The following is a 16,014-nucleotide window of genomic DNA, read 5'->3' as shown; positions in this document are numbered from 1 at the left end:
TGAAGGGAATTAGCACATAAGTGCTGACATATGCTTCCTCACTGAATGTCTCACACCTTGCAATGTAAAATACTGTTTCTCTGTAATTTTAGCAACTAAAGCAAATATTTTTTTTATTCTTGAGCCGCTTATTGTAACGCTCAAGCAAGCCTTCTTAAGTATCCTTGATAGCGCCTCGATGCCCGTGGGCTGCAGTGCGCTCTACAAATCCAAAAAATAAAATAAATAAATTTGAATTCTCCCTAACATGAAACATGCATCTTAATTCGTATAAATAACTAGGCATATTGGAATTATTATTTCATAAACAGTTTTAACTGGAAAAAAAATATTTACTTGCTTATAAAATACTCCCATTGAAAATTGGACTTACATTTTTACTCCCTTAGAAATCATTTCACTCCCAACTTTAAAAAAAAAAATAGTGAGTAAAATGTTCCCACTTCAAAATCTTATCTGGAGCACTGACGCCAGCGCATCTGGGACGATGCGATGTTTATTTCTTGATTAAAAACATGGCTATTTGTTTCTCTCCCTCCTTGTTTGTAGTTTTCTTGTAAAATTCTTACACATCACATATTTTCTATTCATCCACTTTTCATATTTTATAAACAAAGTTTCTCCAATATTATTATATATGACTCGGAAACAAAGAGGAAAAACAAGCAACTTTTTGATCCTAATGTAAGGCAAATTTTGGAGAGTCCTATTAAAGTTACCATCTTCTGTGCCTATAGCCATGGTGAGGCACAAATTAGGCCTAGTATTATAAGTGGAAACTGTGCAACTGTAGGGGCTCTAAAAAAATGGTCTAATGGCAATATTGTCGAATTATGTGAAACATTCTGATGACAAATTCATACAAAATTGGAAGTTGAGGGCTCAGGAGTTTTTGCTCGAGGCGGATATTACTGAAACATTACTCATACAAAACCCAGAAAGAGCTTAAAAAAATGTTATGTGAAAGTGATTGGATTCAGACTAGAGGTCAAGTTTTTAAATATACGGTTTTTAAGAAAAATCCATTTGCTATTAGATGTTCTAGAACTTCAAAACCTTACTTAATGAAAAATCCTAACACCCAGCATCGAGCCGGACTCCAGCGCCTACGACTTAATCTATGGAAAACAAGAGAAATGATGACAAGATGGTACCACTTACAACAATCTAATCAAATGTGTCGATATTGTGAAAGTAGAATAGAAACTCTGGAACATGTAATTATAGAATGTGGAAAACTATTAACACTCTGAATTAAGTATGTTAATGAAGTGCTAGGACACTTGGCTAATGTAGATGTGCAAATATTATGGATGTATATTTTTCATATAGATTCCAAAACACTCAGATATGCAACTGTACATTTTTTTACGAGAATTAAAAACTGGAAGATGAAATAGTTGCAGAAATATGAATACAAGAAATGAGGCAGTGATTGATCCAACCAAGACATTGGCCATAATAGCAAGCAGAGTATCTTGTAGAGTCGTATTTTTTACTCTTAGGTTTCCTTTTTCATGTATTCCGAATTTTTATTTTTTATATGTATTTTTAATTAGTTGAAGCTGTTTTATTGAACAAGATATATTGTGTTTTAATAAGTATTTTATATGATAATGTTGAAAGGTGATTTTTTTTTTAGATTCGGCTGAAACAAAGAAAACGAGAAAAATGTTTTGTTCCCATTGCTGCTGGTGTGTGGGGTGTGTGTGCATAAACTACTACACACGCAGAAGAGTCTCTTAAACAAAGTTGCCCTGCTCATCAATCTCAGAAACTGAGAATTGTCACAGCTAAATCAAGTTTTTATACTACATCTATTATGAAAGCTGGTTTAGACCCTCACACGGTATTTGCAACTGTGCACCATTGTAGGATTTCTTTTTGTTTCAAAAATACATTTGATCCACAACCAACTTTTTGAGAAAACAGTACCGACTGACAACCCATTATTTCTTTCCCTGCCAATACAATCATGGAACTCTTTTAGACTTCCTTCATCAGAGGATTTATTCTCTATAAGTCTCTATCAAACCCACATTTTATCCCGATGACCTGATCCCTGCCAGACTTCAGAACACATTTCTTCACAAACCGCTCCGTTAATGACTATTCACTCTTCCCTTACCCAAGGCACTTTCGGGTACCATTTGAAAACTGGTCTTATTATACCCTTACTAAAAAGTAACGCTAGATTTTGAGGACTACTCTAATCTGAGACAAATTACTCGGTCAAAATTCTCTAAAAAGTAGTTTTGAATCAACTGAGCGAACATAGGAATTCAGATCTTTGGTTTCATCCATACCAATCAGGTTTTTCGACAGTTTCACAGCACGGAACGGCTACACTAATGGATGACATATTTAAAGATTACAGATGACAGAAATGCCTGCCTATTCCTTTTACTTCAACTTTCAGCAGCATTCTATACCGAGGTTTTGCTTTCTGTCCTAAATGCTCGGATGGGTCTTCATGGTATTGTTTGAAGATTATTGTATTCTGATCTGACCCCAAGCGCGAAATGTGTGGTATCTCAAACACATCCATCTGTACCTGTCCCAGTCTCCTGCAGAGTTCTCTCGGGGGTCAATCCAGTCTACATTATTCAAGATGATATGCTGATTGACACAACTATGCCTCCGAGTCCTCAGACAACGAAAGACAACCTAAAGCACTGCTTGTCCCACATTGAGAAATGGATTACACTCCTCAACCTCAAATACATTTTTCCAGACTAACCCACAACATGGGCCAGTCTTTTATTACATGGCATTACAGGCCTACCTTGGTGGGCCCGTGTGTAGGGCCTCACGAGTAAAGCAGCATGAATCACGATGTCCATTAAAACGGCGCCATGCCACAGTAGCAAAATACATACACACTGGCCAACTAAAGTAGGCCAGTCTTGCCATGCAAGAACACGTTTGCTTTACTCTTGATGCCCATTTTGTTATGTGGCAGGACTGGCCGAGGATGCTGGACCAGTCTGGATTAACAAATGATTCTGCAGCATGGCATGCTTTAATGGGCATGAAGAGTAAAGCAAGAATGGTAAGTGTTATTACGTGGCTAGACACGCCAACTATGGTGTAGGACTTCTGAATAAACTTTTCAGATGTGGCATGGCACGTTTTTGCTGGCATCAAGTCTAAAAGCAAGTATGATTAGTGTTCTTATGTTGCAAGACTATCTATGTTGGTGCTGACAGTCTCGATTGTGGCATTGTGTTTTCACTGGCAAAGCCAGCAGTGGTTAAGTTCTGACATGAGGCTATTGGCATACATTGACAGCCAGTAAGTAGTATCATTACTGGCATTGTGTGCTAATCACACAGGAGAATCTTCTGACATGAGAATGCTGGTAGCTACTGGTGAAGTCAGCATGGAACTATATGGGCGCAGTCAACATGAAAATGTTTTTATGCTGGCATATATACTGTGGGCAAAGGAATAATGTTGGAACATGCTCCAGTGCACTGTCCGTGTCTTGCATCTATTGGATTTATTTCATGGGTTACTCAACAAAAGCAAGTGCACACTGTGTAGCTTTTAACCAAAATTTGCAATAAAGTGTGCAGTAAAATGCACCATTTGAACCCATTATTTTAAAGATGTTCTTGTGGAAAGGAAGATTGCTAGTCTCTGAATCGGTGTTGGTTAGTTCGGCCTCTCTTGCTATGGTCCATTGCTCCCGCATATTTGGGGAAAGCATTATTTTGAATAGGGTGGTTTGGTGGGAGACAGTTTCCCTCAGTGCGAAAAAGCCCCCAGTGAGCAGTTCTGCTGGGGTGAGACCCAAAGACTAAAAAAAACGCAGAGGACTCCACTGATGGCATACCGATGCAGATAGGACTGACAGACCCTTGGGAAGGACAATTGTTCAAGACTGCTGTAGAGCTGGATTTCTGAAATCTGGCCTGGTGGGAAGAGATCAGGAGGGCCCACCACACCCCCTAGTTATAGTGAACAGGGGAACTCAGAGGTTAGCCGAACCAAATCGAGGGAGTGGGAGAGGGATCAAGGCTTAGTGGGGGTTAGGCACATTTAAAAGTAACCAAAAATCCCATAGTTAAAAGGCTATAGGGTGAAACCACATTGCACTGCACTGAAAGATGTTGTGTGCAATGTTACAAAAGTTACCAAAACGGGTAAAAAGTAAAAAGACAAAAAGGGAAAACAGTTTCCCAGTACTGATAGTCTAAAGGACTAATCAGTTTCCCCATTACAAAATGAGCAAAAGGCCAGTGCGTTGAAGCTGAAGGCTTCACCTCTCTACAAAAGGTCAGGACAGAGTCAAAAACGTAAGGTAACGCTTGCGGGGAGCGGGTGGATTTTCAAAGAAGTTGCCTGAAAGAAATCGTTCTTAACAACTGCCAGTAGAGCAGCGGATGTCACCACATTTTTATGATGTGTCATTTTCCAGTGCAGCACAAGCAATCTTGCCCGGAGTGCCGTGGGGACACTGTGCCCCATTATTTTGTCAGAAGACATCCTGCTTTCCTTGACTTGGCAGGTGCCAGTTGGTTTTTTGCAGCTGCAACATCATGTGCTGCTTTTTTGCAGCCAGAAGAGGGACATAAAACACAAGGTGAAGCCATTTTGAGTGCAAGTCAAGATGGGATGGCCTTTGGTGGCTATCCTGCATATAGCCTGCAGTTGGCAGGAAATGCGTAAGCGGGCGGACTGCCCTTAATACACATTCCTACAGAGGTATGGCTGTTTGTTGGGCAGATTCTGGCTGTTCACTAATGGACAGCCACCAACCAGTATGAATGTTTGAAAGTTCCTTATTGGAGGAATGGGCTAACCCAAAGTCTCATTTATGGATATAAGAAGGAAGGAGGTGGATGCTGGAAACATGTCTACCACTGGAACTAGAAGAGATCTGAAGACGACGATTGAGAAGAGACTGAGCGGCAGATCCCAGTTGACCCTTGCGTTTATAGACAAACTTCCCAAGAAAGATGTAGTGGGTTGGCCAAAGCAATGTTAAAATCAGAAGTTTACGTGGAGCCAAGCGCCACAGTCCCAGAGCACAAGAACCACAGCACCACCCTGCAGTGCTCAGGCCCCCTGATTAGCAATCAAATTTAGAGTTCCAGCCACAGCATTCGTGCCCACCTCTCTCCTTTTGCTCCGCTCCAGCAAGCAGCTTCTTGGGCGTCAATACAAACCACGTTTCTACCTCCAGGATGAACCACTCGTCAAGGGGCGGACCCAATGAGGGAAAGGAACAATAAAACTACTTACCAAATGGTTGATCCACCACTGCACCTGCACGTCTCATTTTGTTTCTTTTCAGCACTCTGTTGCTTTTACCGCATCATAATTGGGCTTTCCAGCAGATAGGAAAATCTCGAATTAGACCTCAAAAGTGGCAGCAATTAAGTATTGGCCAGCGGTGGAAAGTTCTCCCAAAGTAGTGTCGTCTATGCCAGCAAGCTTATTCAGCATTTGATGCTTATAGAGGCGACAACAGCACGGACAGCCCTTACGTATGTCTGCCAACTGTATGTTTCAACACCCAGAGTGAGCTAGGGATAGGTGGGGCGGTTTGGGTGGATTTAAGGCAGGATCCTTTTGATCATAAGAGGATACATTATGAGGCAGTCATCGCATCTGTCACCCTATGCAGCCTGTTACTAACAAAAAGAGCGCTTACTTTTAAAGAATGGTTTTACGGCGTTCATAAAAAGGCGAGCAAGCTCCAAGCATAAAATGAGCGACATAGCCAAACAAGTGAAAAAGAACAGTTACCAAATCCCTCAAATCCCACCCCTTCCCGCCACCCCCTACCACAGCTGATGAGAACGCAGCCGAATGACAAACTGCTTTAACTTTTTTCCATTATTAAACAAAGGGATGCATGGGTGGATCAGAAGCAGCATACAGGGTAACAAAATGACACTCCCATTAGCTAAACACATTTTAAGGTACAGCAAAACTATAGTACAATTTGGGAACATAACAGCTGTTGGGTAGAAACCTCAATATTTACATGTGAAAGCCCACTGTACTTTCTGCTGGCTTTCCTGGGTTCTGAAGTTTGTTTTCGTCGCAGACAGGCTTGATCCAAAAACGGGCAGTGACATTTGTAAGCTCTGCCTTACTAGTCCCTGTAACTTCTAAGGAGGTGGTCCCCCAAAAAGTACCCAAGTTACCCCCGTCTCCCAGAGAGTGTTCGCTCTCTCCAAGAGTCATGAAGATAGGCTTATGGTGGCCTTTTTGTCTATATAACATGGTTCCATACAGCGGAATCCATTTTACTTGCTGGATCCTATTTTGACTGCCTCCACCGTTCATTAAAATGTAGGTCATCTTGGTTTGCCTCAAAGGTCTGAGGGGTCACACAGCAATCTTTTATCCCCATTTGTGTATGGAAGAGGAGGTGGCCATCTTTGACCAATAGATATGCGTCCCTCAGGACTGGGGGCTGCAGTTAGCATGAAACCAGTTTGGGCAGGTATGTCCAGATGCCTAGGTGGGTCAGCATGAATTCATGCCTTTGTGCGACTGACCTATGCAGAATGCATGAGTGCGCTGGGGGAGGCGCGAGATGGTCTGCCTGTGGCAATCCTATGTTTAAACTATGCTTGCTGCATGGTTGTGTGCTGCCTTTACTCATTGCCTTCCGAGTAGAGAGAGAAAAGCAGATGCCCTTCAACAGCTGGATCGCTGAACTTGCACTGGAGAAGACTTGCAGCTCAAGGAAGGACCAAAGCTCTGCACCAGCTCCAAAGAACCTGACTGTGAAGTTCTGCCGCTCCAGGACAACCAGAAGGAACCCACAGCAGTGCTCCTTTCCCCTGATCCTGTGAGGACAAATGGATCACAGTTCCTGCTCCAAGGCATCATCTACCTAAAACGTCCAGACTCTGCCATAACATAACATTCTCTCTGGTTTCATCTTCTTCACCTGGGACCCTTCAGATGCATGTGCTGCATAGATTTCAGAAACCACACAGCCAAACAAGACTTCTTGGTCCTCCTTCCATGGCTGGCTCCCCTTCCTTGGGCCTACTCTTCATGCCCTCAGCCTCAGAAGCCAAATCTCAATGACTACTTGGGAACCCCAGCATCACTGACAAATGGCAACCACACCTAGTTTGCACTTCAGCTGCTTTTACCCCCAGACCCGGGGAACACTGGATCAAGAATATTCACTTTTCCCAAGAGTCTTGGGATCCCTCCTGCCCTGGTTACTAGTTGATGGATCCCTTTATGGTCACAGAACAGCATGCAAAGCAACTGCATCTGGAAATTGCTGAACAGTTGCAGCAGACTGCTTTTTCGGTCTCAGGATATTTCTCTCCTCATCCAAGTAGTTTTAATCAATCTTTAGCCCTCCTCCTCTTCATGGAGGCGCTTGGGCGTGAGGGGTTCCTCAAACAAACTCCAGGGCTGCACATTTCGCATAAAGTTAAGTCTTTCTGGCCAAAGACCAACTACTCGCATTACAAGTATCTGTTTCTCTACATGAACTTGCCTGCCTAAATAGAAAAGCCTCCATATAGCCCGTATTTCCCTCTTTGTATATGGGACTAGATACTTACTCTAAAGAACTTGTATTTGAAACTGTGGCACCTTCCGCTTTACAAAGTCAATTACCTAGGAGTGTTTTTCTCTCTACATTTTCTTCTAGAATGATTACGATTTTATAAAATAGGAAATAGTGTGTGGACCATCTTTCATGCAGCATTAATGAAAAGTGTATTCTGTATCTTTGAACCACCCCGACTCAAGCTCCTGGGGGTTACACCTGGGATGCTCTGTCACGATTACCATTTGGAAAGGCTGGTGAGCTTGAAAGAACCACTAGTAGTACCAGAGGACCCCGACAACAGAGCCTTAATGAAAGTCTCCCTAATAATGGCTCTTTATTTACTGGCAGCATAAACATCGGAATAAGAATAGGTACACCGATAAATTGGAGTACCAGTACCTGCTCCGCCTCCTCCAGTTGCAATTGCCTTCTTAATCTTCTCCTGATCCTCCCATCGCAGCTCGGGAAACCCATCTATGTCCCCGTGGGATACAACCCGGGCACGCTTCCAGAAACAGGAGTAGTGATGCCAGTGAGGGACTTTGCCATCAAACATGGGCGACTGAAGGAAGAAAAAGCAAGGGGATTACTTTAGTCAAGCACATCAAAATCAAAAAGGGAATTTTTACAGGGAAAACATGGTTGGAGGCATAACTAAAGCATACATTTACATTTATTAGAATTGGGAGAAAAGCTTGGACAAGAAACCATGTACATAGGCATGTATGGCTGACTGGTGAATACCAAGGAGCAGATGCTTTTCAAAAGTGAAAAGAAATGCAAGAACAGATAGCGCAAACAATTGCAGTAGGGGGGCCTTGGGACAACAAGTGGTGGTGGCACTGACAACGATTACACATGAGCACATTACACCATAAACATTTGGAGAATGTACATATGCTAAACTTATCAATTTACACGTCGTAGGAAATTATGACGGACCATGCAATAGTCGGGGCGATTACAACAGGCACCTTCACAGTGATCCTTCAAGGTAAAAGGAGGGCTCTATATAAGCCTAGTACAGTGGGGAAGGGTATGTATAGGGAGCAGAGAAAGGGCGAGGGACCAAGATGGTACATAGGCAACATAGCGGGAGGGCTTGAAAGATCTGGTTGAGCGGTCGAGTAATAAGAGAATGTCAATTCATTAGGGGGTGAGCTCCCCCCTGAATCTATATGTACACAAGATTTTAAAGAGGGCATGTTTGCACATTGACAGTCCCCTGCATAGTGAGGCATTGTACAGAGGTGGGAAAGATTGGGAGAAGTTGTATGGGCAGCAACGTTAAGTGTGTTGTCCAGTCAGGTAAAGGAGAAGAGGTGGCCCATTAGGAGACTGCAGCAGTAATCTAGCCTACTGTTGACAAGGGTAGAGAGGAAAATACTAACAAAACAAAAACGTGAGTAATGGTAAAACTGGGGTTTCAGGTCACTGTCAAAGAACGCAGTTGGAGTAGATGCAGTGGAGGGTTAAAGGAGCAGTGAGGCATTATAAACCAGAAGGTGGATCCGTTTGGGGCAGCATCAAGCAACGTAGCTGAGCATTGAGGCCAATACAAAAAACTTCCTTTGGGACCAAAAACCACCCAGATTAAAAGCTATGGAAATTGGCTACATGTGGGCTGAGAGTACCTAATTCTAGGACCTACCACCTTGCGTTCCTTTCACACTTTATTGTTGCTTTCTTTGCTGCCGATCCGGATGAGTGGGTGATGGCCGAAACTAGCTGCAATGGACCACTGCTACCCAGGGCAATTTTAACCTCAATATCCAGGTCCGGCTGTGTGAAAGATCCCTCGACTGCTTGCTTGAAGAGTTCTTGGAAAAAACTGAGTGAATTTTTGAAAATAGATGCGTTTAAAGATCCCAGTACATCATTATGGATGCATCCAAGTATTAAACTAGAAGGAAGATTTATATTCTGGCCTGAATGGTTTCTAGGTCGTGTTAGGTGGAATGGTGATCTTTTTAGGAATGGGAAATGGACGACTGCCAGGGAAATTCAGGAACAATTTAGTATTACTGGTTTCAAAATATCTCCTCTCCCCTGCTAAATTCCTGACTGAAATTGCACTGAATCTGCAGCTGGGCCACTCTCACCGATCTTGGCCCAGCCAATCTCCCCTTGCACTGCGGGACTGTCTCTGTATCCCTACAGTCCCCCCCTTGCCAGCACTTGTCTGCACTTACCTTGCACTTGCCACCAGTTGGCCCTTATTATTTATCGTTATTCTACTTCCCCTGTACTGCACTTTCCCCTCTCCCTTTCCCTTGCACTGTTCCCTTCTCCTCTACCCTTGCACTTGTGCGATCTGAATGACACTTGGCCGATCTGAATGACACTTGGCCTAGTAGGATCGTTGTCTGTCTTCCCTTATTCCCTCCCCCTGCCTCGTCGCGCCTTGAAACACTTGTGTATAGGCGTGTTACAAATAACATATCATATCATATCTCAGATTATCGTAAACTCAGGAGGGCTGTTGGTGAGATTGATTTTGGGACTCGGTTGAATCTGGACCTGTTCTTGTGGGGGGCTTAGACAGCAGTCTTTATGGTTTGATTGTGGCAGCATACAAAGGCAATGACTCCCTGAGGGAAGAATGAAGTCGGAGTATTGGATGTGATATAGCGAATGAGCTGTGGTCAAGAATGTGTGAGAATGGTAGACTGTTCGCAGGGGCTAGGTGAGAGATCGCATCAGATTAAGATTTTGAATCCGATCTTCTGGACCCCTGAACGATTGTGGGAGAGAGGTATGGGGATAACTGATAGCTGGGCATGTGTGCATGAATCCGGTACCCTTGAGCATATGATGTGCGATTGTGTAAAGGTGAGAGGATATTGGCTGGAATTTGGTGCAGTCTGCGAGAGGGTCCTAGATGAGACCGATTTTGATTTTAAAACTTTGGTCCTGGGGAGTGATGACTTATTGGAAGAGCCAACGGTATGCCTGAGAAAATGGTTATTCAGGGGGGCTATGATGGGAAAGAAATTAATTCTACCCAGTTGGAAGTCTGCTATACACCTGGAAACAGGTTTGGTTAACAGAAATGCATAATTTGGCAGAGATGGAAAGAGTGATATAAAGAAGAGAAGGGAAACTCATTATTTGAGAAGATTTGGGGGAAGTTTCTATTGATGTACTAGTTTCATGTTTTGTGTGGACCTGGAGGGAGAAAGGTGGGGGGGGGGAGGTAGAGGTCTGGGAAAAGGCGTTATTATAGTTAATATTAAGGGTGTTGTGCATAGTTCTTATGGTCTAGTCTCGTTTGATTTGTTATATTTCAAAGTGATCTATTAGGTTTTTATCTATTTTGTATTATGTAAATCTGAAGAAAAAAAAAGTAAAAAAAGCAAAAACAAAAAAAACGTAGCAAAACCCAATGGTGCATTACGGTGGTCAGCCAGTCGGTGATGCAGGAGGAAAGCTCTGCTGTGAAGTATGGAAAGGAGAAAAAGATGTGTGGGTCATCAGCGAAGAGAAACCAAAAGGAGGAGACAAGCTTGTCATGGGACAAAGTGCAGTGTATGAATCGGAGATGATCATGGACAAGCAGACACTTGAGGGGCTGTAACTGGTAGAGGGGTGGCAGAGGCAGTTTCATAATTCCAGAAGATATAAAAGAAGAAACCAGATCTGTAGACCGCAATCCAGACAGAGCCCAGGAAACAGAGGCGATTTGAGTGTCAAAGGCACCATGCAGTTCAGGAAAGAGGAGTGATTCACAGCAGTAAGAAAGTGAGAGGAAGCGAGCACCATTTCCCTTGAGATATCACTGGGGGTCCCAGCCTGGTCACAAAGTCCATGTGTTTCCATGTAGCTTATGATGCATTTGAAGAATTCACTATCTAAGATGGAGGAATAATGATGGAGGCCAACAGGTCGATAGTCAGCAGGTCCATGGTAGGTTTTTAAAGAGGGGTATGACAGTGACCACCTTATAGCAGGCTGTGAAGACCTCACAGGACAGACAGATAATAGATGACAGCAGTCTGAGGTACAAAGGGGATCTTGTAGAAGTTCAAGTGCCAGAAGCTGGGTGCTAATTCAGCCAAAGCGGTGATGGTGGAGTTGGGATCAGAGAATGGAAGGAATTGGTATGGTTGAGAAAAAAAGAGGAAGCATACAAGCTGGTTGAATGTTGGCGGTTTTAGTGCTAGTAAGCAACATTATCAGCAGAGAAAATGGTAGAGCAGGGCTGTGGTTGAGGAGGGGGGGGTGAGCATGCCTAGAGTGCCTTGTAAAGTCTGAGGTATGAAGAGATTAGGTTTGTGTAGCAGGATGACTCTGCAGAATCCAGGGCAGAGCAAAGCATCTGGAGGGATTCCTTTAAGGAAGCAAGGAAAGAAGGAGTGGGTTTTGTCTATGGGGCAAAATTCGAACTTCCTTTGTAATAGAAGAGTATATGGGAGGTGTGAAGTGCAAGTGGGGCAGGTACCAAGATGGTTAAGCAATTGAGTGAATATTAAGAGAGATTGATTAATAGACAGGGAAGTGGAGGATATCAATAAAGGATCAAGGGAGTTCCCAATGTGCGAGTCATGTGGGTATGGAGGTTCACAGTGAGTGGACTCAAATAGTAAATCAGGAGCCATTCCTACGATATAGAGGTTACGTTCACCCATCTAGATCAGGGGGCCGTTGGCTGTGAAGGATTAGAGTGGTAGGCCTAGTCTGAGAAGAGGAGACGATTGGGGTTGCATGGAAAGGAAGCAACGTCAGGTTTCAGAGAGATGGGCAGTGCAGAGTTTAGCAGGAGTTGAAGTTGTTAGCGATGAACAATGTATTTTCTGCAGATAGATTAGGCATTCCAGAAGCCCAGGCTGAGGTCAGTGGAGGTGCAAATGAAGTGTGGCTGAGGTATGAAGGAAGGGAAAGATTATTTTAGAGTGGCTAGGGTGTGGGAGAGAGAAGCAGTCAAGGTACCGTTTAGAGGGGAAGTAGAGGCCAAGAATGATGAAACAGCAGAAAGTAATTGAGGGGGGAGGGGTGAGAGTGCAGGGGGTAAACGGAGACCCTGAGAAAGAGGTAGAGGACAGAGTAGAAGATTGGATAGGCACATGGTGAAAAGGGATAGGAGGGCGGAGGCAGAGCGTGTGGATAGGTCAAAGATCAATGCACAAGGATACCCTTGAAGATTTCACCAAGAGTTAGGTATCCTGCTATTTGTAGGTAGGTAGTTCAATAGGGACGTGCTGGGCAATAGACAAGCACACATCCTATATATTATATATAGGAATTAAATTCCCTAAGGAACTCTTAACAGTGGTACTGGGCATTTGCACAGCCATACTTACTCCGACACCCAAACTCCTACTGATAGGAAAGGAAACCTCATCCCCTGGGGTCCCAACGGAGTGACTGATGCATCGGCAATGTTACCCTAACATCCAAGTACTGAGGGTGCCTGAATTAGTATGCTTTGTTTAATGTTCACGTCATTCTTACGGTCCCAAGTATCTTTGAATTTATACAAAGCAGAAAGGAATCCTGACTCATGCCATTTGTCTCCTTCTTCCTTATAGGGGTATTTTGAAAGAGTCCCACAGGACTGTACAAGACTGTCCACCTCGGAATGATAATCCAACAGAAAGTACATTTATATGGTTATTCTCGGTTTTGCTAATATGTTTAAGCTTAGTAAGATATCTATAACATTCTTATCACTACAATATATAATGAACAAGCAAGCCGTTTTTATCCTTTTTATCAACTGTGGCCCCTAAATAAATCTGGAATTTCTTAACTAGTCAAAAAAAGCAACCTTGGAGAGCGCTTTTTGTTTGCAATTTACGAGGAGCCACAAGAGTGCAAGTCCCCAGCGCTTGGAAGTGAATGGGAATAAACGTAGTGAAAATGTTTGAGCAGCTTTAAAAAAAAAACAAAAAAACAAAAAAAAAACAACTTTAGTTTGGCTGTTGTGGCAATAAAGCACCACATAAAATTAAAGTAAACAGACACTGTGTCCCTACTTTCACCCAAACAGCTCCATGAATATGTTTGGACCAGTATTGCATGTAGAACAGGATGAAAAAATTACCATCATGAATTCCTGTTGGTAAGTAAACATGTATCTTAATATACACGAAAACTAGGTAAAAAAACCATTTAAGCATTCCTTTTAAAGCATTTTACTTTTAAATTACTGCCATTGGGAAACGGATTTAGATTATTATTCCCAAGAAATCATTTTACTCCCAACTTAAGGGTAGTAAAATACTACCACTTCTAAAGCTTGTCTGGAGCACTTAATAGGACCATCCTACAACACCCTGTAAAAAAAAAAACAAAATAAAATAAAACCCTAACGAAAGTACAGGCAAATAAAATGTAATAATTTTATTGTGATAGACCGAAATGCGGTCTTTACACAAACATAAATGAGTACAATAAAATACAATATTACATGATATTAACATATCACCAGATAAACATAAGCATATATAAACATATAAAACAAATCAAATAAACCATATAAAAAGGCTCACAGGTATATGCTCTATCCAGACTCAAATACATATAACCATCGACAAAATAAAAGCAGAGAACGGGAACACGTGCAGGGGATTAGTATGGTCTAGTATTACACTCTAGGCAGATACGAGTGTCCAAACATGGGACCATAACCTAAATAAGGCACGCTGAACCGTGATAGTGTTGGAGTTGAGACAGTAATCCCAAAACGACTCGTATCTATGTACCAGTTTGCCAAGCAGGCACATATAGACTGAAGCCAGTTTAAGACATAGGGTAAGGACATGCCTAGATATTTCCATGAGACCTAGTCTCCCACAAATACGACAGGTCTTTTGTTCCAGTGCCAGCCCCAGGTGTGGGCCGGTGACCGCTAATACGTGGAGTTGATTGGTGCACAGCCTTAACATGAATTGCCTTACTTCAGGGGTCGGGCACAGTACCAGTTAACGTTGAATCTTCCTGTATTTATGCACAACATGGGATATTGCCTTATACCCTTTTAGTTTGGACAAGTAGGTATAATTTTCATACCAATCCCATTTATTCAACTTGTGTTCGAAGGATTTCTTCAAGTGTACAAGTGCCAATCAATCTCCAAGAATAAAGTCTCATTTAGCGGTTTAAAGTTAGAGCCTCGCAGGACCTTCTCAGAGTCATAATTACGACCCGCAGAAGCAAGTAATTTACAAACTCGGGAGGCACATGCTTTTAGGTAAAACACTCCCCGGGCGCACAGGGCCATACCCCTCAATGAGATCAGACCTAGTTCCAGACGGAGATATTACATAGGACACAAGGGGCCCAATACCGAGCGCCAATAATGGCGCTCAAGTATATTTAATCAATTCAGGTCCTGCATTGCCATGGCATCTAAGCCATAAAGAATGGCCGGTACAAAGCATTGCTGGTATAATTTTTACAATACCTGCCATACTATAGCCTGCAGACCCCCTGGCAAATATATTCAAAAGTATCACTCCAGTCTGCTCTTCTGACTGTCATAACCTGACGGATCACTTAAAAATACACTTTTCCTAAATGGCATAGTCTGCACAGGACCCCAAGAGATCTACAGATTGGCCACTTCAGTTTAAGATTTAAAATCTTCCACTCCTTTAACGTTAATAGGACATTCACAAAAGCAGCAACAGCCAATACTTTCAGGGGGTTCTCGCCCTTCAGGAAGTACTCCATCAATACACTCATCCTGGCTGTATGCCTAACTGCCAGAATCAGATGGCATGCCAGCTATTCTGCTTAGATGCCAGGAGAGAAGAGTCGGGTCTTAACGTTACTGCAGAAGACGGGGAAATAAACAGTGGTCTGCATTTCACAGAGTTCGGAAGGCAGATTGCTGAAGTTAATGGACAGTGAACTAGTACATCAGATGGGCTCCAGTTCACCAACACACCATACATGACAGTATGTGCCGATTCCATGATAGTTTGCTAGTTTAGGTGCATTCCTTAGCCGATTAATGATTATTATATTATGGGTGTGATAAAGAAGTGTGGGAAGAATGGATTATGGCCTACATACCCTACTCAAACGTGGTCGTACTGTAACACAATTCTGGCAATAATGTTGGCCTTGCTGTGCATGGCTTTGTAAAAAAGGATGGCAGGGTGTGTCCGATGGACAGCAGGAAGGAAGCTGAAACCTGTATTGTTGAAGGATGCAGGTCGGAAGTACCCGTTACCTGTGTTCAGATATGAAAATCTCGGTTTGTGGTCAGTAGACTGGTGTGGCGGGTCGGAAGGAGTCGTCGGACTCATTAAGGACATTATGAACTCCATTTAATGAAATTATATGAAGAGAGGAACTAAGGGTGCTTGTCTGTCAATGTAACGATCACCTGATTCCCGCAGAGGCGCCGGTCTTGACTGGGTGAATGCCGTATCTTCAAAGGTGATGTGTAACACACGGTTGGCTCTTTGGGCTGGACCTCTGTGCACTGTATGTCTGACTCGAAGAGTAAGATGTCTGCAGAT

At 42.9% G+C, this 16,014-nt stretch overlaps 1 protein-coding gene across 1 annotated transcript in view; it reads right to left on the bottom strand.

Annotated features, from left to right (window-relative positions):
- PARP1 (poly(ADP-ribose) polymerase 1) overlaps positions 1 to 16,014 on the bottom strand; it is a 921,075-nt gene that overhangs the window by 866,943 nt on the left and 38,118 nt on the right. Inside the window, exon 2 of the mRNA XM_069608683.1 lies at positions 7,943 to 8,105. Within this exon, the coding sequence (XP_069464784.1) occupies positions 7,943 to 8,105 (163 nt within the window). The remainder of the gene's footprint in view (positions 1 to 7,942; positions 8,106 to 16,014) is intronic.

This window comes from Ambystoma mexicanum, chromosome 4q, assembly GCF_040938575.1.
Source record: "Ambystoma mexicanum isolate Mex_15411 chromosome 4q, UKY_AmexF1_1, whole genome shotgun sequence".
NCBI classification, from domain to species: Eukaryota; Metazoa; Chordata; class Amphibia; order Caudata; family Ambystomatidae; genus Ambystoma; species Ambystoma mexicanum.
The sequence above is the reverse complement of the archived record's forward strand: the minus strand, read 5'-3'. Positions and strand labels throughout refer to the sequence as shown.